Consider the following 26,348-nt stretch of genomic DNA (forward strand, 5'->3'; position numbering starts at 1 on the left):
TCATCATGGAATTGGCAACAAGTTTTCATGATGCAAATATGAATTGGATTTCTTTGATAAACCAACTAGCAAAGAGTATAGCTAAAGGAATGCAAGATGCTAACAAGCAATAAACAATGCAATGATTTCTCATGAAGAAAGTATATATGCAATCGAAGTCATTGAATATCTCTTACAAGTTGGTCTCCCTTTTCTTGACTAAAGACTTGGTGGTTTTGAATTAAACAACAAATTTTTCACGCTGGTTTGGACAAGATATTACTAGGTGGCAAAGTAGTTGATGGATATGAAGAGAAGATGTTGGACCAACATCTCTCCTTATTATTCCTTCCCAAACCTATAAATACACCATCTTGAAGCTTATCAAGTGTTGAAATTAGAGAGGAGGAGAGTGTGATGAATAGACTTTAGAGCAAGAGGAAGTTGGAATAATTAGGACTTCTTAGACTTTGGTGCTAGAGACTCCAAATAGAGAAGCAAGGTGATGGTTGAGCATGTTGACAAATTGGAGTACACACTTATGTTGGTCATTACTACCCTAGTGGGGGACCAATGGTGCTAAGATACCCTCTCATCATGTAGGTCAAGTTAGATTTGGAGGCACATAATATGCTAAGGGACTTAATTGAGAGTCCCACAGAAGCTTGCACCAAACATAGTGCCAATCCTCTCAATATCTTCACTTTAAGTCTAGATTGGCACAATTGAAGAGTGAAAACCAAACCACCAAGCCTCCTTGGCCTTCATCCCTCATGTTTTCAAAGAAATGGGCATCGACACTTTGTTAAGTGCCATGACACTAGCTACATCACCTCAATTGATTATTTTTAACTCTAGAATAATAGGTATAAGTGAGACATATAGGATCCTTTCTTACTTGCTACTAGATACCTGCTACTAGAGGGATTCCAAACACAGGTGTGGGAATGCACGTCTACCCTAAGTTATTGGTTGGCAAAACTACTACGTGAGAATGAGGAAATCAAAGTAGCCCATCTACCTTGATAGAATAAGAGTTCCATAATCATTTAGGACCTAAGGCCACACGTACCTACTCGATGCATTCGTGCTTAGACTATCTCATCCCACCTACAAACTCAGGTTACGGCAACCTTAGCCCCCACCCATTTCAATACACTACTGCCAATTCAGTTAGACCTAGCCACAAGTTGGTTGGGCAAGATGTAATCTTTACAGACCAAGAGGTTAGGGAGACCAAACCTAACGGCATTGACTTGCACATAATGGAAATGATTTTTTAATGCACTTGTTCACATAATTGATAAAAAGAAGAAAGCTTTGATTGAGTGCAAAGGGCACAAACTTAGTACATTTAGCAACGATTGCTTGAACTTGACTATTGAATCATAATTGGTCATGAATCGAGCTAAATTGAAGAACCTAAAATAACACACTTGTGGGAAGAAACAACCATACAAGGATTAGACCAATATAGAACCAAGCCCACAACCAAACCAAGAAAAACAAAGGGTATAACAACACAAAAAGGGAGACCAAGCAAGGCCTTACACATACAAACAAGGACTGTTAAAATAAAAGGAACAAGACAAATCCTAAAGCAAGAAACCAAGGTGCGTGCATAGATGGTATACATATCAAAGTCCTTCAAGGATTGTGAGGTGTGTTCCCAAGACATCTATGATTTTCTTAATAGAATTTGATTTGATTGTTGGTTTGCTAAAGATCTAAATCAAGGGTAGGTCAAGCTAAACTTGAAATCACTAGACAATATGAAAATGTTACAATGTAGGTTGTTAATAATGCTAAGTGTTGATTCTATTGGCCAAAGCCATGGCCACTAGAATCAATACCATGTTGGGGAGAATTATTCATCCACAGCAGCATGGGTTTGCTCAAGGGAGGAAGATACACAATGCAATCTTGAATTTACAATCCCAATATAGCATGCATCAAGTCTTCAATCAAATTTTGTGCTCATAGATATTGAATTTGATAAAGCCTATGACCGTACTAGTTGGCACTTTACCATAGAAGTGATGCAAGCTATGCGTTTTGGGAAAGGCTTTGAGGATAACCCAAACACTTTTCTCCAACTCTGTAGCTATATATGTAAATGGTTTACACTCTAATCCCATTTTCATGCGAATATTTGTCAAGATTGCCCTCTTGCCCCATAGTTATATGTTTTAATTATTGACCCTTTGTTGAGGAATGTGGTTAGGAAATTGTTGCAAGGTATGATCAAATCACTTGGCCTCATGGTGAAATGCAACAATAAGAGTGCACCTCCATGTTCTTCATTATCAATATGACCTTGATGCATATGTTCATTGCAAATGGAGGCCCAATACTGGAAGTAGAGCTCATGAATTTGGGTTTGATGTAGAAGGAATTGCACTTTTGAGTTAAAGTTTTTGGTATATAGTACAAAAATGTTTACAATGAACATTAATATAGTGCACTCATGAGGTGGAATGGTATTAGTATGGTAAATTCAAATGGCAAACTATGGTAGAAGGATATGTAACATATTGCATACACGAATCATAGCCACTTTTATTGAAGTAGAAATACAAACGGGTGATTCTTACCTCTTGCAGTAGTCTCTAGTAAACACTTGAAAAAGAAACCATACCTTCACCAGTAGAAACATTTTTTCTCACCATCATTATGAAGGAGGTCCTGGTTGATGGTACCAATTTAGAATATTCTTATTTCGAATTTAGCTATCACCATGCTTTAACAAGAGCCCATGCGCACGAGGTATGAGTAGGGAGGTGTGTGACCTATTGGAATGCTCGTGGTGGAAACACCCATGAGAGGATAAAGATTTTCAATTTTCCATTGTCCACATGCATAATTGGAGATAGGGTTAGGGTGGGGGAAGGTGTACTAGGGCAAGACAATTGGAGATTGCGTTATGGTCAAGGAGTACTAGACAAGAGAGCGAGAGATTGCGTTATGGTCGGGGTGTACTAGACAAGAGAGCGAGAGATAGGTCTAGAAATTGTAGAAGATAAACCATTCCAAGGAAAATCGCCACTCAAAGGACGAGAAAGATTTGTTTTGGGGGGGGGGGGGGGGGGGATCACCAATCAAAAGACAAAAGCAAATTTAGCAATGCACATAATTTTCCTATTTCAATCGTCTCGCATTATTTTAGCAAGAAAAACAAAATAGAGAAAAATCGCCATGAACAGCCACTATTTACGAACACAAAAAAGAAAAGAAAAGGAAGAAGGGACAATCACCAATCAAAGGACAAGAAGGACCTATTTTATCTAATTAAGAAGAAAGCGAAAAAGGAAACAGCGACTTCAAGGGAGAAAAAGAAAAAAAAAACAAAGGAAGAGAAAAAACATAAATAAAGCGACAAAACCTCGTGACTCTGGAGTCTGCACTGCGCGTATCCGGCAAGTCAAAGCGGGTCAGACCAAAAAACTGTGTATTTTAGGGGGAGCTGGTAAATTGTAAATTGATTATTAGTTATTTGTAAAATGTGGCCGTATTTGACAATTTAATATTTGGTATCGTGCAAGCGGCCGCTGCTGCCTGCCAGAGAGCACAGCGCCGCACACACCTTTCGTGCATCGCCTGGCCTGACACCGTGTTTCTTCCTTCTCTCCGTTGACGTAAAAATTCGATACGCCAGTGATTCTTTGTGCCAGTCAAACATCACCTGATGCATTTCCTAATTTCCTTATTAAAATAACTCGTCCATCCGAGTTTCCCCTTCACACTCAAGTGCTCTTTTATATTTTACGCAATTTCTTGATGAAGACGTCAAATGTATTAAAAGGTAAGTAAGGTGAGTATGTACAATTGGGCATCCTGCGGCCTGCCCCTATCCATCAAAAACATGACTTACAAGGCTACACTGAGCACACATTTGCCAAAAACTTATACAAAAAGATTTTGTAGAGCTAGTCTATTTGGATGAAACGAGGTGAGTTTGTAAGTTTATTTGGCTGAGGCGCAACCACTATGATCCATTATCAGTGTCCAGTATGGAAGGGGCCTGGGGCTGCATAGGTTGGTTCAGAAGTGGCGAAGAGAGAGGGCTATCATGGGAGCTATTGGGTATGGTGGCATGAGGGTTACTAGTCAATTTAACCCGTTGTGTTATCGATTTCAGAGGGGTTCCCAATGGCTCGAGAAATTGTTGACGGTGAACCTCAATCAGACATCTGCTGGAATCCTGATGGTGTAGTCCCCAGTCGTTGCAGTATTTATAATGCTCTGGAACAGTTCGGCAATCTCCTTCTTGATTTTATCTTCTCTTTCCTCTTCAAGCATCTAGTACCCGAACGTTTGATGGAGGTCTTCACGTCATGCGTTGCTAATTTTCGGGCATTTCTTTGAACCTGCCAGCAAAGATCCTCTTTAAGTTGAGGGAGCCAATCAACATCTTTACCATTAAATACTTTTTCATTGCGAACAAGCCATATGGACCATAGAAACATTTCACGTATCAAGGTCCATAAGGAGGGGGAGAGGCCGTTTGCTTCACCCAGGAAGATTTCTTTTCATGTCAGTTTATATGGATGGCCGGGGGAGATGAACTCTTGTAACCAGTTGGCATAACACCTGTTACCTAGGCATAAAATAAAAAGGTGAATGATGATTTCTTTATCACTCTCGCACCGTAGACAAAGGCCATTGCCTATCCCGATACGTTCTGCTTTGACTTGGGTCCAGAACGCCTTATGGAGTATGAGCGATAGCAGATGAGAGATCTTCGGGGGGAGGTAGGGGGTCCATATTTGTTGAAAACGATATTCCCATTGACAGTTATTCCGGCTAAGAAGCAATCTCTGATTGAGGGCAATGATAAGTTTACTATTGTCCCTGGGTAAGTTGGGTAGAGGGAGCAGAGAGGACTTGGTGTTCCACCTGAAATCCTTCACCTTAACCTGCACATTACACTAAATAAGCATTGGGTTAAAATCTTATCAGATTCTTTTTCAGCCTTGAATGAACCTTTAGTCATCGTTGTTCAGCTTGTACTGCCTTTTGAGCTCCTCCAGATCCCTCCAGGTCCTATTATCCTTGTCCCAAATGTCCAACTAGATTTTGATTCCTTTCCTGTTAAATTTGGAGGCTATCCCATACTAACGAGGTTCAATTGGGGGAAGAGTGAGGCTCAACTAGATGGAGTCTCTTCCACTCCATATCCTTGACTTCTAGGCCTCATGGATGGTTATCAGCCTTTTATATTGCTGCCATGCTTTCCAAATACATTTGACCAGTGGGGATGTAGTGCGGGATTTATACTTGTCTGGGGAGAATACTATGGTGTGGATTAGTAGGTCTTTAAAGCAGGAGTGTTGATCGACATTGAAATCTTGAACCTAGTTGAGCAGAAGGATGGCCCAGTCCTCCTCCTGGTTAAGTGTGCATTTGATGACCCATTTAGCGGCTAATTTCTCGAACATAGAGAAGAGGTTTGTAAGCCCCAATCCCCCTTTGTCTTTGGAGAGGGTGCACATGTTCCAAGCAACTTTGGGACATTTATATTTATAAGGGTCATCCCCCCCACATAAAGTTTCTAAGTAAGGATTCGAGTTGTTTGAGGGACCCTTTGGGGGGGCACCAGCATGCCAGGAGCAGATATTTTATGCAATTTCACGAAAATCATTTCATTATCCAAGTTTTACACTCAAAGTACTATTTACATTTACACACAATTTCACAGAAATCATCTTTAAACATGAAAAATCCTAGTATTGTATTATAATACATAATGTGCCATGGCCGTGTTCACATCAGATTCTTGGCCATCTCCAAGGGCCCTTTGGTACCTTTAAAATTCCCTTTAGTCTCAATTTCCTAAGCTTACAAGACAATTTCCCACAACCATATTGCCTATGGTAAAAGACCCGACAAATTTCACCAAAAATATGGCATGTCGACTTCTACTTGGGAAGCCTTGCAAGGTTGCACTTGAAGAAAAAGCATCTCGCTCAATGGAGGCATGGTAGGAAAAAAAAATTAGAGTGCAAAGATGGAGCAAATGATCGTGTGGCAATGTTAAAAAGGGTATGCAAGGAGACACCAAAAGGAGAGCGAATTCAAGATGGAATCGATCACTCTTAGCTATTAGATTTGCTCAATTTGAAATCACAATTGTGACTTTTGCAATGAAAGTGCAACCTTTGTGGGCCTAGAATGTCTTCCTTTCAAGGGTCATGGCCCTTGTATCCTAGGCAATTTCAGTCCAACACCATGTTGGAATAAAAGGTGAAGTGTAAACAACCTAATTAAGGGAAAGACAAATTTTATGCTTTACTTCTAAACTCCATCTAGCCAAAAGCCAAAAAGGACATCAAACAATGGTCATTGCCAGATATCTTAAGATGTTGCATTACTTGTGCCCAAGCTAGACGCGCTCTGCAACCATTTCAAAACATTTGGGCCAATGATTCCTCTTCAACACAGGAGAATTGTCCATCTGTGATACCTCCTTTTTGAGTTTTCTTCCTGAAATAACAACTCTCACCATAACTTTCCAAAGATAGACTTTGTCATGTAAAGGAAACTAGGGGACCGAGTGTTATTGGAGCAATTATGGATTATGTTAGTTGAGATATTGACACCCTAATATCTATGAACCATGGCCACATTTTGATTGCTTTTAGTTATGCAACCTTTTGGGGCTTTGGTGTTTAAAGTAAACAATATCTTTTTCCTCAAGATTTCCAAATGGGAAAATTTGTTGGCTGCTAAATTGGTTGTGATAACCAAGCTATTACATTTGTCTGCAACTCGAGATCATGTTAGTTTGTTTGATTTAGTCAATCCGAATTTGGCAATAGCTTCGTCGAGTGAAACTTGCCAATCATGAACTTGCAAGCTCTCTTCTTGAATAGATTGATACCTCTTCTTTTTGCTTGCTAAACAGTAGCATAATCATGTCGATTTCATCCTCCTTATGTCATGAGTAAGGATTAGATCCTTGCCTCTTAAACCCCATGCAAGACATAGATTTGAGTTCTTGTGTGCCAACTAATCCATCAACATGGGGACCCAAGGAGCTTCACCTTCAAGGAATCTCTTGAGTAATTTAGCTCTCAAAATAGCACATCTCCAAGTAGGGTTGAAGAGCTAAAGACCACCTTCACACATAGGTATCTTAAGATTATGCATTGGAATTGGAGCAAGGTACTTATTCTATTTGCCCTTCCCCTAAAAAAGCCTACCAACTAGTGAGTCCCAATACTTTCTGTAGTGTTGAATTCTTAGACGCATGAGAGGAAGATAAAAGAAGAGGGCTGGGGAAATGAATGTTTCATGAATTTAAGCTTGGCATAGAAAGCCTAATAGACCCTACTCCATTTTGAAATCTTTGCTCTCTTCTTAACTTTCATAATCCATTGAGGCTTTTTTTTTCATTGATGTTCACTCCAAGAGGAAAACCAAGTTATATGTATATGCTTCCTCTCATTGTGGCTTTCCCATGCTAGATATTCCAAATCATCTTTAGTGATTCTTATTAGAGCTAACTTGCTATAGTTTATAATGAAACTTGCACATCCAATCCATAAACCTCCAACAAGTTTAGAGCCTTCTCCAAGTTCTCTTTTCTTTGAGGCTCATAAGCATGTCATTTACAAATTTCCCAATAAATTGTTTCCCCTTTTATTTCATTCCCACCTATTGGGGTTTAAAGGCCGCATGTGCCTAGCCACCTATATTTACCTTGTACTCAGTGCTTGTGCACCTCTACATTGCAGGTGGTGGCCGCCCATCACTTTCATCTTTATCCTTTGTTCTTTACTATGATAGAATAGTAAAGGGAAGGTAGGTCACACCTTGTGGTTGTTGAAGTTCCCACACACTGGTCTTGCTGTCTAGAGTTCAAACCTCCATAACTATTGCTCTTGCTTCTACTTAGCATTGAATAGAGAGCTTCAAATTGAGCTTCCATGGCATCCATATCTTCAACCAACTAAGATAAACAATTGTTCCCCACTTCCCAACCTCTTTCTTAGCTTCCCAACCTCTTTCCCAACTTCTGGAGGATCTTCAGCCATTTCTAAGTGACCCAAGAGGATTAGTAGCAACAGGCAGAGCCCCAAGATAGCAATGCACAAATTTCTAGGGGCATGTCCTGCATTGCTTGCATCAGCCATTTTCCTCCAGTAGTTCTCTTGCTTTGTTCTCAATCATTGGGCATTACTCATGGCACTTTAGACTCTGCCTTGGGTATCATTTGAGGAAGAGATAACCAACCATTGATCTCATTTGTGGAGAGACTTTTTCTTTATATTTTGGGGTAGCAAGCATTTGAATGTTTATGCTTCACTTATGCTTATGCTTATTCACTAAAGTTTTAATGCTAGCATGATGTATTGATGCTTGAAAATTCTCTACGTTTTGATTAGAGCTCATTTTGCTCAACCATTGAAAATTTCTTTACTATCATAAACTATAGAAAGCAAGCATATACGTTGAATTTCAATGTAATCTATGCTTTCATGCCATTCGAGAATGCTTTTGGATCATATATATGCTTCACATTGCTGGTCACGTATGGATGTGCTCTTCTTTGAAACTTGAGTTTTGATTTTAAGCTCGCTTATATTCACATTTAGCAAAGGTTGCATGGTTCAATAATCTATTATTTATAGGCTTGATTGCTTATGTTATTTATAGTCTTAGGTGTATTATTTGGTACCTTTGGGCTTCCAAATATTATGACATACATGTGTGAGCTTGCTTTGGCGCCTTGGATACTCCAGTTTGCTTCTAGTGGACAACTTTCAAATTTTATTACAGAGCTTGGTTTTTTTAGAGATTGTGGGAGTCTCTCATATATGCTCATTAGTTTATGCAAACATTGTTGTTGCAATTATTGATCAGTGTGGGCTAATCTTTATTTGATTATTTGGTTACCTAGTACTTCCTCATGTTAAACGGGTTGTCAATTATTATGGATACATGCTTTGTTATGCATTGAGCTTCACTGTTCATGAGCAAGGAGTTGGTTATAGCTTGGTAGATCTCATTGTTGCTTGGAGATCTCTTATGTACAATTAGCTTATGTACTTGGTTCAAGATGCATCTTTATATCTGACACTTTTGATTATCTGATAGTATTTGCTACTTTGAGTTGTATGCTCTTTCTTAGTCACTGCTAGTTGCATTGTAAGCCTAGTTTTTATCCGGACTCTCCTAGTTGTGGAAGCATTTCATCTTGGACATTTGCCTATGGTTGAGTTCACATTTACTATGGTCTTATGGACAACACTATTGTAATTCATCTTTGAGCTATTTTATTGAGGATAGATACTTGTTTTGGGCACTTTAGTGCTTCTATTTCGTGAATAGTTATATATTGCATGTACTCCTTTTGTATACCCTTTTGGCTGAGTTTTGGGGTTGTTTTTTTGCAATTACAGTAGCCCATACTCTCTTTATTTTGCATTTTATTATGGTAGGTGCTTCTAGGGATAGTGCACCTTTAACTACTGAATGACACATATATGGCAAATCTTGGTCCAAAAGAAGTATTGACATTTTCTTCCTCTTTGACTAGTTCCTGAATCTTCCTTAAAGCCTCATTACTTATTCTTCTTAACATATGCATACAAAATTGAAAAGAAGCGCTTGTATTCCAACTCAATTTCTTTTACTACATTATCCAAATGCCATTGTCAATCTATAGTGCTATCATGCTATGCTTATTTCTTTTATCATACAACCCTTTGATAAATGCTAGAGCTATGCAGTTAATGTCAACCACAAATATTTCTGTAAGGATTAAGCTCGATTTTTCATTTCTCTAATGAACACTATTCTACATATGGTGCGAGTTGTTCTGAAGTTCTCATGTTCTTTAATAATGAGCATTTAGAAACAATCATATTAGTCCAATCAAAGCCATTCATGCTCCTTCTCCAAAGCCATGGACCTTGTAAAGTTATCATCTACTATAGAGAGATGGAGATGTAGTGTCAGGGATCAGAGTGTTGGAGAGCAATGTCTTCCTTCAGCTTCTCATCAACTACACCAAGTAAGCATGAGGCATTTTGCAAACAATGTCCCGAGAGCCCTTTGAACCACTTGCTTTGTCCTTTATTTTGGTCATGAGATATAGTACAATGACCCAAGTTCGGTTCCCTCATGTATGCCATTATTGATGGTGCGCAGATCGGACGCAGATAGCTCACGTGGTGAATCCCGGAAGGTCCCCAAGAACAAAGTACTCTACTTTTTAGCACAAAAACCCATGTAAAAGCAAGCACGACATGAGACAAGAGACAAATTGGGTTCAATCTCCCCCATGCCTTGTGTGAGCGCTTCACAAAGCATGTATTTAATGTATATTTCCAATCTTCATGCTCAATAATAGCCCAATTACAAAAATATGACAAGCTTTTAGCTTTTGAGTTTGCTTTCTACCAAAAATAGGAAAATAAAGCTAATGGACGGTGCCCATAGTATCTGGCACGCCCAATCTCAATGTCCAAATAGAAATAACATATCCAGGCGCATAAGCGCATACAAAATAATAATAAATAATCGATGTCTCTATAGACATAACAAAATATAGGCGTGGCGCCTATCAAAATATAGTCCAAAGGTCGAAAACCCGCTAGACTCCAATGCTTTCCTCCGCCACTGCTGCTATCTCTACACATCAACTGAAGCATTCACAATCGTTAGTAAAATAACACAATTAAACCGACAAAAGTGAATACCTAGCAGTCTTCAGCTACATAAATAAATCAACTGGTTAGAAATAAATCCTAACCTTAATTTATTACGAGTGCGCACTCAAAACTCATAAACGTTTATTAATTTAATATGCATTTTGCGGAATCACCCGCTATGGAGTCACCCATGTACACACTAAATTAATGAAACGCCCGAAAAGGACAGGCGTCCCCATCAACTTCTCGCACAAAGAATCCTCTTTGCGTATGAGCCCCGGTCATCTAAGTAAGTTTACGGAATCCACCGTAAAACCTCACGGAATCCACCGTGGAATATGCCTCCTGGCAAGTTTATGGAATCCACCGTAAAACCTCACGGAATCCACCGTGGAATATGCCTCCTGGCATCATACCCCCGGGTTGGGATAGCAATTGATCTCAATTGCTATTAGCTCAATGTGGAGCTAACAGAGTGGGGAAAGCATTTAGGTCTCTAGCGTGCATCCATTGTGCTTCCTCTACAGGATGGTTCTTAAATTTCACTAGATATCTAGAGTACCTTCGGCCAGTTCTAGTGGTCATGTAGTCAGTGTCTATGATGGCTTTTGGTTCAAGTATTTCAGTCTCTTCTTCTAGTAAAGGTGGGTTTTCATAGACAGGGTGGATAGGTAATTGGCCTTTAAATGGTCTCAATAAACTAATATGAAATGTATTATGAATTTTCCAATGAGATGGCAGTTCTAACTTGAATGCATTGTCATTAATCTTATGAATTATTCTAAATGGTCCGTAGAATCTAGGAGCTAATTTGACAACTGGATGTCTATCTACACTTTGCAGTCTACGCTTTTCTATTCTAAGCCAAACATAATCATCAACTTTGAAATTCATGGCTTGTCTTTTCTTGTTGGCTTGTTTGGTATATGATTGTTGGGCTTTAGCAATCATATCCTTTACCTCATCAAAAATAGTATTATGCATAACAGCAATATCATCGGCACTTTGTATTCTATTAGACAAAGATGCAACAGGTGTAGATAATCTATATCCATAAATAACTTCAAAAGGTGCTTTCTTTGTAGATGTGTGCGGTGTATTGTTGTATGCAAACTGTAATAAATGTAAATGAGTATCCCAAGTCTGAGGTTTAGAGATAGTGTATGCACGTAAAAGATCTAGAATGGTGCTATTTGTGGCTTCTGTTTGTCCATTTGTTTCTGGATGAAATGCAGATGAGAAATCAATTTTTGTGCCTAGATTTGCAAACAGTGTAATCCAAAAATTATTACAAAATCTAGAATCTCTATCTGAAATAATTACTTTCGGCAATCCATGGTTAGTAAAAACAGTTTTCAAAAATAACTGTGCTGCTTGTGATGCTGTTAAAGTTTTCTTACATGCAATGAAATATGCTTGCTTACTAAATCTATCTACAATTGTCCAAATCATGTCATGGTTAGATTTAGTATTTGGTAAGCCAGTAATGAAATCCATAGATATATGTTCCCAAGGTTTAGATGGAATAGATAAAGGCATTAATAATCCATACTGTTTACCATGATGTCTCTTTATTCTTTGACAAATCAAACATTCAGAAACAAAATTAGATACATCTGCATCCATATGCGGCCAATAAAAATCTTCAGTTAACATGCATAATGTAGAAATGATACCTCTATGACCTTGATATGGGGGACAATGAATTTCATTTAAAACAAAAGATCGGAATGGAATAGTAACACACAGTCTCTTTTCAAAGAACATAAATCCATCATTATATGATAATGAATCAACAGGAATGAAATTATTTTGAACTAATTTTTGCCAATCAGAATGAAAAGTAATATCTGGTGATATGTGTCTTTCATAGCAACCAAAGAATCAAAAGATATGATAGATATGTTATGAATTACAGGTCTTCTACTCAATGCATCAGCAACTACATTTTCTTTTCCAGGTTGGTATTGAATGATAGGATGGAAACTTTGAATGAATGAAGCCCATTTGATATGACGGTTAGAAATTTGGGGTTGGCTAAGTAGATGTCTAATGCTTTGCTGGTCGGTCTTTATCATGAATTCTGAACCCATTAAATAATGCTTCCATTGTTTTAATGCTTGGACAACTGCTAAGAGTTCCTTGTCATAAGTGGAATATTTAAGCTCAGAGGGTTTCAATTTAGAACTAGAATATGCTATTGGATGGTTGTCTTGCATTAGCATGGCTCCTATTCCTGATCCGCTAGCATCGGTCACAACTAGAAAGAATGGTCTATTAAAGTCAGGCAATTGTAGAACAGGGGCATTGGTCAATGCACGTTTGAGTAAGTCAAAGGATTTCTGCTGAGTTTCAGTCCATTGATAAACAATGCCTTTCTTAAGAAGTTTGGTCAATGGTAAAGCAAGTAATGAGAAATTACGTACAAACTTCCTATAGAAACTAGCAAGACCAAGGAATGAGCATAGTTCATGTACATTTTTAGGAACAGGCCAATGCAATATTGCATCAATTTTCTTAGGATCAACTTTAATTCCTTCTTTTGATACAATATAACCTAGATATTCTATTTCTGTCTTAAAGAATTCACTCTTGTCAGGATTTGCAAACAATTGATTTTCTTTCAGTAATTGAAAAACTAATGATAAATGCTCATAATGCTCTTTTTCACTTTGACTGAACACTAAAATATCATCAAAGAAAACAATCACACAATATTGATATTTTAGAAAAATACGGTTCATCATTCTACTGAAAGTAGCAGGTGCATTAGTTAATCCGAATGGCATGACTAAGAATTCGTAATGGCCAAACTGTGTCCTGAATGCAGTCTTAAATATGTCGGATCTATCTAACCTCACCTGATGATATCCAGACTTAAGGTCAATTTTACTAAATATAGAAGATCCTTGCAGTTTGTCCATAAGGTCATCAACTCTAGGTATAGGATACCTATTCTTTACAGTGATCTTGTTTAATGCTCGGTAGTCAATACACATCCGATAAGTATTATTCTTTTTCTTGACTAAGAGCACAGGTGCACCGAATGGGGAATTGCTAGGTCGAATTAAGCCTCTATTTAGTAATTCTTCAACTTGACTCTGGATTTCTTTTTGCTCTATTTGATTGTGCCTATATGGGGCTTTGCAAGGTGGTTGTGTGCCAGGTATTAGGTCAATCTTATGGTCTTCTGGACGGGATGGAGGTAAACCTGGTGGTAGGTCTTCTGCAAAACAGTCCTTAAAATATGCGAGAAATTCCTTATGCCTAGGGTGCATATGAGTTTCTTTTGCGTGCAATTCATTCACCCAAATGAGATATGATTTAGTATTCTTGCGTAGTGCACGTTTTGCTTGAGTATGCGAAAGCAGTGGAAACATATGAGATGCATGCATACCAAATAATGTAATAGATTTTCCTTGAAAATTAATATTCATTGTGTGTGTGGAATAATCTATATTGGGATTATGTTGGTGTCTCCATGGCATTCCTAGAATAATGTCACTTGACTGTAATGGGACAACTAAGAAATTTCTTCTTTCAATATATGGACCAATTTGAATTTCTAAATCTTGAACTTCTTGTGTGCCATTGTACCTAGTGCCTAAGAATGCAGCTTTTATACGATAGTGCGTAGGTACAGTATGCAATTTCAATTCCTTTACCAATTTTGCTGAAATAAAGTCATGGGTACTACCGTCATCATGCAAGATAGTTCTTTCTTTTCCATGCACCATACATTTCATAGTCAACAATGAATGTAAAGTAGGCATACCTGGTAAAGTGTCAGAAGTAGTAGTAGGATCATCCTCATCTTCAGTGAAATCTGGCATATCCTCATGCTCGTCTTCGTCCATGGCTCCAAGGTAGTTGATATGTGCTGATGGCTTCTTTGAATGACAATTTGCTGCGAGATGCCCTGGCTGGTGACACTTGTAGCATACAATGGGCTTGGCTTTGGTCACGTTATTTGCAATGGCTGGGAGTCTGGGTATATTTGGATTTGCTTGTGGAATAGGCTTAGGATTTGGATTGACAGTGGATGGTAATGCAGGTGGTTTAGGCCAATTCTTGCGGAAAGAGGGTGATGAGAAACGACCTGGATTAAACCTTCTGAAATTGGAATTGAATTGTTTAGATCCATAATTACCGTTTGCTTGGAATGGCTGTGGTCGTCGATCTCTTCCGCGTAACTTATCTTCAGTGTCGTGAGCTAAGGAGATGGCGTCTTCAAGGGTAGCAGGCTTGAACATGTTCACTTCAGCGTAGTAATGTCCAAGAAGTCCAGACATATACTTCCGCTTATGTGTCGTCTCTGGTACGTCTTCAAGCATGCGTAGCTGTAGGAGTGCATTCCAAAAACGCTCTGTATACTGTGGAATAGGCTCATGGTCGCGCTGTTGAAGTAAATCCCATTGCTTGATAGCCTTCTCATGAAATTGCGGTGGAAGGAAATTTTGCATGAACTTCTTCTTGAAATCTTCCCATGTAGCAGGACATTCTATACTCTTGCGGACTACAGTCCACCAAAGTGATGCTCTGTCTATCAGATGATTAGTAACACACTTGATTTTATCTTTCTCGGGATAAGTTTCCTCATGGAAATAGTCATCAAACTGGCTAATGAATGATAAAACAGTCTTTCCTTCTCTTATGCCATTGAAAGTGCGAAACTTGAAACTTCGTTTACTTATCTTGGATTCCTTGCGAATGGTTTGTGCTTCAAGAGTGGCGTCGATGGTATGGCGAATCAAATCTTCAGCTTGCGGTTCTTCTTTATCAGTGGACGCTCCTTGTAGCTTTGTCAATTGCGCTTGCAAAGCTTGCCTAGCTCTTCGCTCTTCGTCCAATTGCAACATGATAAGATCCAGCTTTTGTTCCATGGTAGGCTCGGGTAGATCGTCTTCAGCCATAGGATCATCCATATGTGGGGTAGTCATCCTGTAAAACTCAACAAACCTTTCTCACTCAAAATCAGTTAGCGGGATGAGCGTAGCTCAAATTTGGGGTTACAAGGCTATGTATTGTTGGGTATTTTCTTCTTCAATTTTTAGAAATTCTACAATATTTCTGTCTCCGTTTGCTGAAAGTACTTCAACGAACTTGTAGATAGGTAAAACAGCTTGCTGCGAACAACTTTCCAGTTCAGAGTTTTTGCATACGAACAAGTCTTCTATGAGTTTTAAGCACTAGTCAGTTCTGATTTAGTCTGACTTGCAGAGTTGCAGACTTAGCAGACTTGCAGAGTTGTGGACTTGCTGGACTTAGGCCGACTTGCAGAACTTGCAGTACTTGATTTCTGTCGACTTACGGAACTTGACTTCAGGAGTGCGAGACCCGGAGTATATCGACTTCTCTGCCCTGTGTAACTTGCAAGAAGCCTTAAGCTTAAGTAGTTAAGCTTAAGCTTAAGTGATTAAGGGCTTAAGGAGGACTAGCAGAGGCCGCCGTTTTTTTTTCGTGAAGGGGGGGGGGCGTTTTTTTTCCCACGCGGAATTTTCGGGCAGGTCTTCTTATACCTCGAGATGATTTTGAGAAGCTTAGGCTTCTCTTAAGCTCTTAAAGCTTTGTAATTAAGCTTTTAATGAAGAGGATTAAGAGCTTTCTCATTGTTTTTTCAATGACTTGTTGATGGAGGTGTTTGAGTGGTCCTCCACCTGCAGAGCCTGGTCCTTCGCGATCTGACAGTGGAAACAGGGGTTCTTGATCGCCAGAAGTCTGCCTGTATCGACGGTTCGCGACGAGATTGACTGTAGAGGCCGTTTGTTCCTGGAGCTCCGCCTTCGCCCGAGATTGGTAGCGATTGGAAGCTCTTGATCTCTGCTCCGCTCTGATACCACTGGTGCGCAGATCGGACGCAGATAGCTCACGTGGTGAATCCCGGAAGGTCCCCAAGAACAAAGTACTCTACTTTTTAGCACAAAAACCCATGTAAAAGCAAGCACGACATGAGACAAGAGACAAATTGGGTTCAATCTCCCCCATGCCTTGTGTGAGCGCTTCACAAAGCATGTATTTAATGTATATTTCCAATCTTCATGCTCAATAATAGCCCAATTACAAAAATATGACAAGCTTTTAGCTTTTGAGTTTGCTTTCTACCAAAAATAGGAAAATAAAGCTAATGGACGGTGCCCATAGTATCTGGCACGCCCAATCTCAATGTCCAAATAGAAATAACATATCCAGGCGCATAAGCGCATACAAAATAATAATAAATAATCGATGTCTCTATAGACATAACAAAATATAGGCGTGGCGCCTATCAAAATATAGTCCAAAGGTCGAAAACCCGCTAGACTCCAATGCTTTCCTCCGCCACTGCTGCTATCTCTACACATCAACTGAAGCATTCACAATCGTTAGTAAAATAACACAATTAAACCGACAAAAGTGAATACCTAGCAGTCTTCAGCTACATAAATAAATCAACTGGTTAGAAATAAATCCTAACCTTAATTTATTACGAGTGCGCACTCAAAACTCATAAACGTTTATTAATTTAATATGCATTTTGCGGAATCACCCGCTATGGAGTCACCCATGTACACACTAAATTAATGAAACGCCCGAAAAGGACAGGCGTCCCCATCAACTTCTCGCACAAAGAATCCTCTTTGCGTATGAGCCCCGGTCATCTAAGTAAGTTTACGGAATCCACCGTAAAACCTCACGGAATCCACCGTGGAATATGCCTCCTGGCAAGTTTATGGAATCCACCGTAAAACCTCACGGAATCCACCGTGGAATATGCCTCCTGGCCAGTTTACGGAATCCACCGTAAAACCTCACGGAATCCACCGTGGAATATGCCTCCTGGCATCAATTGAAGACCGCTTTCAAGGTTGCTTGGTTCTTTGTATCCAATCATAAGAATTCCATGTCCAAATTGCTCAAGAAGAACATGATTAAGTTGTGCAAATGCATTAATGAGTCCATGACTAGTTTTATTTATCATTGCTTTCTTCTAGATTTGTGTAGGATTTTTGGATGTACCTTTAGGCACCATTGATTTCTTATTAAGCCCATGCATGTCCTTCCTACTAACATTTTTCCATCCTTCTAGGTGAACTTCTTTTGTTGTGTCGGTGCTTTGCCGCTTGCTCTCAATAGTGCTCTTAATGACATTTGCCCAAGAAGATTTGATAGGCTTTCTATCATTGTTTTCCTCATCAACAATCTTGGGAGACTCCCTAGAATAGTGTCCCCATAGTTCATAGTGGAAGTAGACTCCTATGAACTTCATATGATTTTGAGCCGTAGTTCTCCAACAATATGGACATCAATATCCAAAAATGCCATATTTTCTTCATATGTATTCCACAATAGGAAAATCTAATTCCTTTGGGGACTCACTAGTTGGGGGGGGGGATGTAGAGAGGCCTCCTTGGTGCCCTCATAATGTCTAGGAATAAATTCCTCAAGTAAACGGGGAAGCTCAAGTATTTCCACCCATATAGGGCAATCCTCTTGTTGACTATCTCTACCTATTTCCACTAATTGACTAAGAAGGACGTAGGAGGTAGGTGAAAGATAATTTATTTGTTACATTATTGAAACACTAGCTTATTGGTGTTCAAGATAATGCACTATCGTGAAATACTTCTTTTAAAGTGACACAACAATATAGTGCCTTTAAAATGCAACGTGTAATTTTTGTTTTAGAGATGTTCTAGTCTTTTAAGCTTAATCAATATGATAAATTGAATAGAATATAAACTCTTATTTCTAAAGAAGGGGGTACACAATGAATTTTCTTGATACATAGTATAAGTGTAAGAAGGGGGGTCATATGACTCTTGCACGAGCTATAGATAGGGGGTTTTCTACGATTCTTCACTCAAAGGTGACATGTCTCCTTTACAAACAATGAACTCCCTGGGTCAAAGTGACTCGTTGTTTAGAGTTACCTTCACTCATTTTCCTCCATAATCTTGTGAAGATGACTACAAGTATCTGTGATATAACTTCTTATTAACTTTTGACTATAGCTCAAGTTCCTACATATGTCTCAAGAAAGGCTTCCTTTGAAGCATTGACCTTTATCCCTTCTTCACTATCTCTTTGGGCTTCCATGGCTCAATATTTGTGTCACACCTTTTTCTCTTATACATGTTTAGGGAAACTATGCTTTCATTGCTTGAGGGTGAGTTCCTTGTTGTGTAGGCTAGTCTAATCTCTCTTCATCTACACCATTTGCCCTGATTAGGATGCTCTAAGTAAATCACCATACTTCTGTCTTCATGGGTTCATCGAATGTGGCATATGGCGACTAATGATTTAGTGGGATAATAACAATTCCTTAAGACTAATGAAGAAGACTTAATTAGTATATCCTTCCTTGAACCAATTGCTCTACACTCTCTCTTCTCTTATGTGTTTTACTCAACTTTTATGAAAGTCATTTTTGTAGCACATGGAAAAAGCTTTAAATGAAATTTTGACTCAAATTGCACACATTTGCCATTTTTATAAAAAATTATCTGAAGTTCAAGGTTTAAAACATTCTTTTGTTTTTTTTTAGGGAGAATTCTTCTTCAAATTTTGAGAGTCTTTTTTCAAGTTTTTTCAATTCATTTTACATTAGACATTGGTCTTTCATGATCATTAGTAGGGGTCATTGAATTGCATGGTTGGGAACATTGTATTAACAAAGTGATGTAATTACAAGCACTCTTCGTGAGAAACCAAGTTTCAATGGAATAGGAATTGTAACATTCCAAAGAAAAATCCTTAAGATTTTTTCGTAAAAGTTTAAAACTTTAATTTACATGATGCTGACACACTTTTAATTATTGCCTTCCAAAAATAAGATTTCAAGTTAGGAAACTAACTAATACACATAACTAGGTGCAAAGGTCCCTCTGGCAAAAGCTTTTTGTATATGGGACCAAAAATATTCTAAAATGAGAGGTTCTTGTGTTGGTATTGAAAATGTTCTTCACAAACACTAATTACAAGGGTGTGCCTACTTGCCGTGTTTGTAGAAAGAAAGCAACGGTGTAGATGCATTCTCCTTAATCTTTATCAAAAACATTTTTTGAGACCCAATATAAAAACATTCAATTTGAAACATCGTAGGTTTTTGTTAGAGACTTGAATGTCATTTTCAAAAAACAATAAGTAAACTAGACTCATCTTTATCAACTCAAATAAAAAAAGTTGACTCATCTTTATTAATGTCAAATGTTGAGACATGAATGGCTATTTAATAAAATGTAACAACATTGATATCCATTTAATAACTTCTTTTTCAAATATTAAGAGTCATTTCTCCCAAATTTGTCGATTCCCATCACATTATATTTTGGTTTTTGACACTAATTCTACTTCTTAAACCTTTATTTTGAGACCATATAATTTTTTCAAAAAGCCTCCATCTTTTCCTTTGAAAGAAGCAACAAAGCCCAACCCTTTCAATATGTCACTTGACTAATAGAATCTTCACCTATTCAATATCAAAAGTGAAGTTTTGAAACTATTGCATGCTAGAATGCTTACTAATAAGTAATATGTAGGTGCTATCATGAAGCATGTGGTTTGGTTGAAATTGAAATTGTGAAAGGATGGTTGTCATGTGATTCTCCTTTAGGTGCACCATGCGTCTCTTGATAGGGTGCTTAAAATGATTATCATCTAACATTGTACAATGTGTAACAAAAATTAAAATGATTATTGTCTTACATTGTACAAAATATAACAAAATAATAACATTAAGCCCTCTCCAGACTCTTGATGAAAGTCATCAGGTGTGAAGCACCCTTGAACATTTTTGACGGTTGCCAAGTATTAAGCACCATGCATAACATCTAGTGAAAGTTGTTAAGTTATTAAGCAATTGATGTGACCGTTATCAAATGAGCACAAACAAAATGCTACAATCTAGCATGTCAAACACTTTCAACCTTGGAACCTAAAAATGTTATAACAAAGATACTGCCAACACTCTTTGATAACTTAGATAGAACAGAATAGTTTGAGAGAATTGTCTAGCTATATGAATTGACATATCTCTAAAAGAAAAGCAGACAAATGCAATGTAGATGCTTATAGTCGATATCTCTACATATGAAAGCAAATACATGCAAGGTAACACACAAGAATGAACCTTGTATGTGAATCACAATGTTATATGTCAATTGTCTTCCACCACTATAGTGTTACATTAGTGGTTCCTACACATAAGATAGCTAAACTTGAGGGATTCAATTGTTGTGCCCCCCTTACTTGGTGTCATGCCATTAAAGAGGATTGAATATTCAACTTAACAATACAAATGTTATGCCTACCATTGACTAAAAAATTTTAGAGCATTAATACAAGTGGTACCATTTTGACATTATGAATAGTTGACTATCATGTTGAGGCATGACTAATGTTGAATGATGAATCATTATAATGTGGTGGCAAAAATGTGAAATACAAATTTACATTGATCACAATCTTGTTGGGACTACATGTAGGATAACAAAGCATCTAATAATTATGAGTTTCTACAAATGTTGAAACCATTGAAGCTTGGGAGTTGTTTAAAAGCTTGGTAGAATTACTGTCAAGATACATCAATACAACCCATTAATTCAAGACATAAGTTTGTTATGGTTGTTAGTAGCTAGTAGACCTAAAGTCACATAAAGGTTAATTCAATATACCTAAAACAACGGTTTGATCACACAAGGTGAGTGCGGCATAGCTACTATAGTGTGCATGACATGATTCTTGGGCACTAGTTGATTGTTTACGAATTAGATTGGAAATGCAATAACTTAATAGCTCTAGGTCATGTGGGTTGGAAATTGTCAATCAAATGGTACTTTTGTTTGATAGACACATTAGAGTTAAGAGCACTATCCCAAAACATCCTCTTTCAAGAAAGGCATGCAATGTTGTTAATTGTTCAAGAAGTAAGAAGGGTGGTCATCACTTTAGGGCCCACTTCTCATCATATACGTTTTACTAGATTAGTGAAGCTTTCAAACCAAGCTAGAAACATCTCATTTTGCATGGGGATACATAACAAGAGAATGTTACTAATGATTTTAGTGGGTACTCTCATGTGAGATCAATCCTTAAGAACACTAAAAGCCACTTTCATAGGAGGATGGACATAGAGTGGCTATGGTAGCCTCATAATCATATGAAGTAAGAAATGTACTTCATTTGGTTAAAAATATGTGGATGAAAATCAACCACTCAAATGAAATTCAAGTCATAGAGGCCCAAGGGAGCAAGAAAATCCCCTACCCATGCATATTGTTCCCTTATTAGCATACCTAATGGGAGTTAGCAACTTGTAAACAACTAGCACTAAAACCTATTGTGAATGGCTCTACCCTCACCTAAAAAGTTGACATTTAAACACCATTCAAATTTCAAGGTATTAATCGAGTTAACAATTATTGATGATGTTTGAGAGTGATAGAAATAACCATTGGGAATAATGACAAGTATTCCCAAAACTAGTTTTGTAGTGATGTCATAGAATATGTGCAACTCCAAGGATATAATTTAAAATTTGGTTAGAGAGAAAAACTATAACTTTGTGTAATAGTATAATACATGTGACTATGTATGTGATCTCATGCTACACATGTCGAAATTTGAAAGCAAGGAAAAGTCCAAAAATTGTTAGGACTAGAAGCGAAGTTTTTACATGAAGATGGCTATCAAAAGTCAAGGAGGGCGTTCAAACTTCTTTTGCAAGTCACCACCTCAAACAAGGACCCACACCTTCACAATCCTTTAATGCTTTAATCTCACATCCACATTTGCTTAAGATTTTATTACTTTTAATCTCTCTCCTTTTAGAAGTAACTTTGATTGATATCATGGAAGAAAGCTGAATCTAAGGCCAGTCAAGGTCCTCAAAGAGCTTGTGAGTCTAGATTTTGATTGTTGACCACGGTCTTGAAATGATACGGTTGGTTTATTTCAAGGCAATTGCACTTTTAGCCTTTGCGTGTGTAAAGCAATTGCATTCTAGAAGCATCCACACCATTGTTCATAAAAAACCAAGGTTTAATGTAAAATGAATTGCAAAAATTTCGAAAAGAGGTTTAAAACTTAAATGAGAACCTTAGCTTTTACAAAATTTTGAGTTATAAAAATGGCAAATACATGTTAATTGGTTAAAAAATACCTCTAAACTTTGGACTCAAGGGTTTTTGTATAAGCTATCAAAAATGTGTTTTTGTGAGCACAGATCCACACATGGCAAGCTCAACTGTAAATGGAAGAGTTCCTCGATGAAATAGTGAGAAACACACGACACACATGCACACGATTGCGTGCATGTGCACACACACATTGTTGGCTCTTACAATGCACTTAATGATCTAATAAAGTCGCCAAATGTTGTGTGTTTCCCTTTTAATGCTACTTGGAGTTCCTTGTAACTTTTACTTCAACCACATGCAAGTGACAAAGGTGGTGATGTCATAGGTGAACTACATGAGATAAACTCACATAGTTTGGAGGTCAAACATAGCTTGACTTGAAGGCGGGGAGTGACTTTTTGTCCTTCTCAATAAAACTGCCAAGGGCATATCGGTAAGTGAGAGATAGCACAATGCTTATTTCCTACGATCCCAAACATTGTTCACGAAAAACATTTTTCATACAAAAACCTCTAACTCAAATTTTAGTAGGGATTTTTGAATCAAATTACTTGTATTTGTCATTTTTATAATTAAAAATTGTCAAAAGTTCGAGGTTTTAAACCTTCTTCCTTTAATTTCGAAGGTTATTTTAAAAAATTTACAATTCACTTTACGTTAAACCTCGGTTTTTCGTGAATACTGATCCCAAGTTTGTAAAATTTCCAAACATTTGTTTGTGGGTCAAGAGGTACTCTTAAAAAGCTAAGAAATAATCAATAAAATAATGGGAAAGGAAGCAAGAAATAAATTATGTTGAAGGAAGAAGTCAAGGGAGGAAAGGTAGGTGGTTTTGGCAGGCAACTTCCTTGAAGAGAGACCTTGCATAGTGTCTTGTGTTGTGTTTATTCTCTCTACCCTTCTTCTTCTACTTCTTGTATTACTGCTACTACTTCTCATCATCCTCCCCTCCTCCTCTCTTCCTCTCAGGGGCTCCTTTCCCTATTCTTTTTCAGGCTTTCTCACAGACTCTTTGCAAGCACACTTCCCCATATCCAATCCATAAATTCTTCATTCTCCCAAAGCAGAAGAAGAAGAGGTGGAGCCTCCTTCTTTCTGAACAATAACACAGACAAAAGTAACCAGAAATCGATTGCTCTTAGCTATAGGGGCAGACACAGACACAGACACAGACACAGAGAGAGAGAGAGAGAGATTGATTGCTTCCCCCTCCTGTAAAAATGCCTTCTCCTTCTCCTTCTTCTTTTTCTTTCGATCATCCTTCTGATTATGCCCCCAGCCCCATGCAATACACCTTGAACAGCAAGATCATGGTGGCTGCCATCGTTGTGCTCTTCGTCGTGGTCTTCTTCATCCTGGGCCTCCATGTCTATGCCAAGTGGTTCTGGAGGCACTCCGCCATGCTCAGCAGCCGCCGCAGCGCCTCCTGGCGCCGCCGCCATCGCCTCGACTTCACCGGCCAGGAGCCGGTCATCGGCTATCGCAGCGTCGGCCTCAACAAGGCGGTCATCGATTCGCTCCCCACATTCGTGTACCAGCCTCCTCTTAAGCACGGGACAGCAACAGCAGCAGAAGGGCAGGAGGAAGACGAAGGTCCCATGGAGTGTGCTGTGTGCCTGTCTGAGTTTCAGGAGAATGAGAAGGGCAGGTTGCTGCCTGCCTGCAAGCACAGCTTCCACACAGGGTGCATTGACATGTGGTTCCATTCCCACTCCACATGCCCCCTCTGCAGAACCATCGTGTCAGCACCAGCATTGCCATCTCCTCCACCCCCAGAAGCAGGGTCCAGTCTTCCATCATCATCAATGGTGGAGGGTCAATCACATGGAGCAGCATCTGCGTTGGAGCAGCAGCAGCAACATAATCCAGAGACCTCATCATTATGCCCTCCGTCTTCCGTCCACCACGGCAGCTCCGTGCCGTACCCCAGCAATGTGCTCTTTTGGGGCAACCATAGCCGCGTCCTATCGCAATTCAGCCCCCCTGTCCTTGCATCAGGCTCTTCTTCCACCAGATCCCTCCCACACATCACCATAGAGATCCCCCCAAGGCGGCCGGAGATCCTCGCATCCACACCGCGGTCCGCGTCGTTGAGCCTGTCAAGGTTGCCATCATCAGACCAGGCCTGCTCCTCTCAACCCCTCAAGTCACCCACCATCAGGGCCTCTATCAAGAGGCTTCTCAGCAGAGAGCGCAGCGGAGGACGAAGGGTCCACCCTTCCAGCCAAGATAATCAAGGGCATGAACCAGACACAACAGTCGAACCGGTTTGAAGATTCGCGGTACCTAGCTGTGCATGCATGTCCATATACTGATCCATAACCAGGCCCTTCTGATAGAGACATAACAAGGATGCATTTACAAACAAGGCTTCAAACATTGTCACACAGAGGGCTCCATTTTGTTGTGCAGCCCAAAGGACATTGCCTAAAGGCTAGCTAACTAAGGAGGTTGGTTTACAGTCAATATAATTAAGTGTGTCTGCTAACAGTAGTCAGTGGAGAACCTTCTCAACCAAGAGGGGCACAATCAGCATACTTAATTCAGCTGTGGAGGCAGGATCCTGATGTACAGATGCTTTGCAAAAGAAAGCTAAAGACAGCTGACCCAAGTTTAGAGATGTGCTATGGGGTCATCCCAAGCTTTTGTTCAGGCAAGATGAATAATGTATGCTAGTCCATGTACCCAGATAGGGGAGGGCCTTTTCCTACCTTGTCCTAGCTCTCCCTTCATGTGCATTAGTCTTATCCCCCTCATGCATCTCTGCATGTGTGGCCTTTCTGATTTTTTGATTGATTTACCCTCATATGGATGAGGAGTTAAAATTTAAAGTATCATGCCACAATGTCAAGGAAGTGTCTTCTGCTCTCTTGTTCAAGGCTAACAACAATAATTAAAGCCAAACAGGTTCACATCATCTTGCCTATTAACTGTGTATCTGAGGACATGTTATTTTGATAGGGAGGGGCGTTCTCTGTGCAGTTGCCTGAGGTTTCTGGACATGTAGATCATCCACAATATTTGTGCATTTCATGGGGCAAGGGCAAACCTGTACAGAGCCTCAAGCATTCGAAGTATTCTACTCGTGTTTCCTTAATCTCAGGTCGTATGCCCTTTGCTAGCATTGTTACAGTATGATGATGATGCTCTTTGTTAGCATTGCTGATAATGGCATGTTAGCGTAATGGTTGAGGGACTCTCTTGGTCACAGCAATTGACAAGTGGCAAATATGTCTTTGTTTCTAAGAAGGCAATGGGGTTGTAGCCCAAGTGGTTTGAGTGTGTGTGTACATGGGTGCATGAGTTCAAACCTTGGTTTATTGTGTCAGGAGTCTTTCAAATTTCAAGCCTTAGTTTTCTATAATTGGTTATTCTCTCTCACTACTTTCCACTCTTCTTTCTAGATTCATCTCTCTCTCTCTCTCTCTCTCTCTCTCTCTCTCTCTCTCGCTCTCTTTCTCGTGGAAGATGCCTTAAGGCATCTTGGGAGGCAACTTGGGATTGCCTTGTCACGTTAAAGTGCTCTCGATTTCTTCTTCTCTCTTTCTTTGCTTGCATGTGTGCATATGTAAGCTCTTTAAAGCGTCTTTCTACA

General features: G+C 39.0%; 1 protein-coding gene across 1 annotated transcript; it reads left to right on the forward strand.

Moving 5' to 3' along the window:
- Positions 1–23,619: 23,619 nt before the first annotated feature.
- LOC148010554 (RING-H2 finger protein ATL60-like) lies at positions 23,620–26,095 on the forward strand. The gene has a single exon (XM_087671886.1). The coding sequence runs from the start codon at positions 23,974–23,976 to the stop codon at positions 25,024–25,026; it is 1,053 nt and encodes a 350-aa protein (XP_087528012.1). The 5' UTR covers positions 23,620–23,973; the 3' UTR covers positions 25,027–26,095.
- Positions 26,096–26,348: the final 253 nt, after the last annotated feature.

This window comes from Lygodium microphyllum, chromosome 29 (assembly GCF_053477565.2).
Source record: "Lygodium microphyllum isolate KBCC chromosome 29, Lygodium_microphyllum_v1.1.10, whole genome shotgun sequence".
NCBI classification, from domain to species: domain Eukaryota; kingdom Viridiplantae; phylum Streptophyta; class Polypodiopsida; order Schizaeales; family Lygodiaceae; genus Lygodium; species Lygodium microphyllum.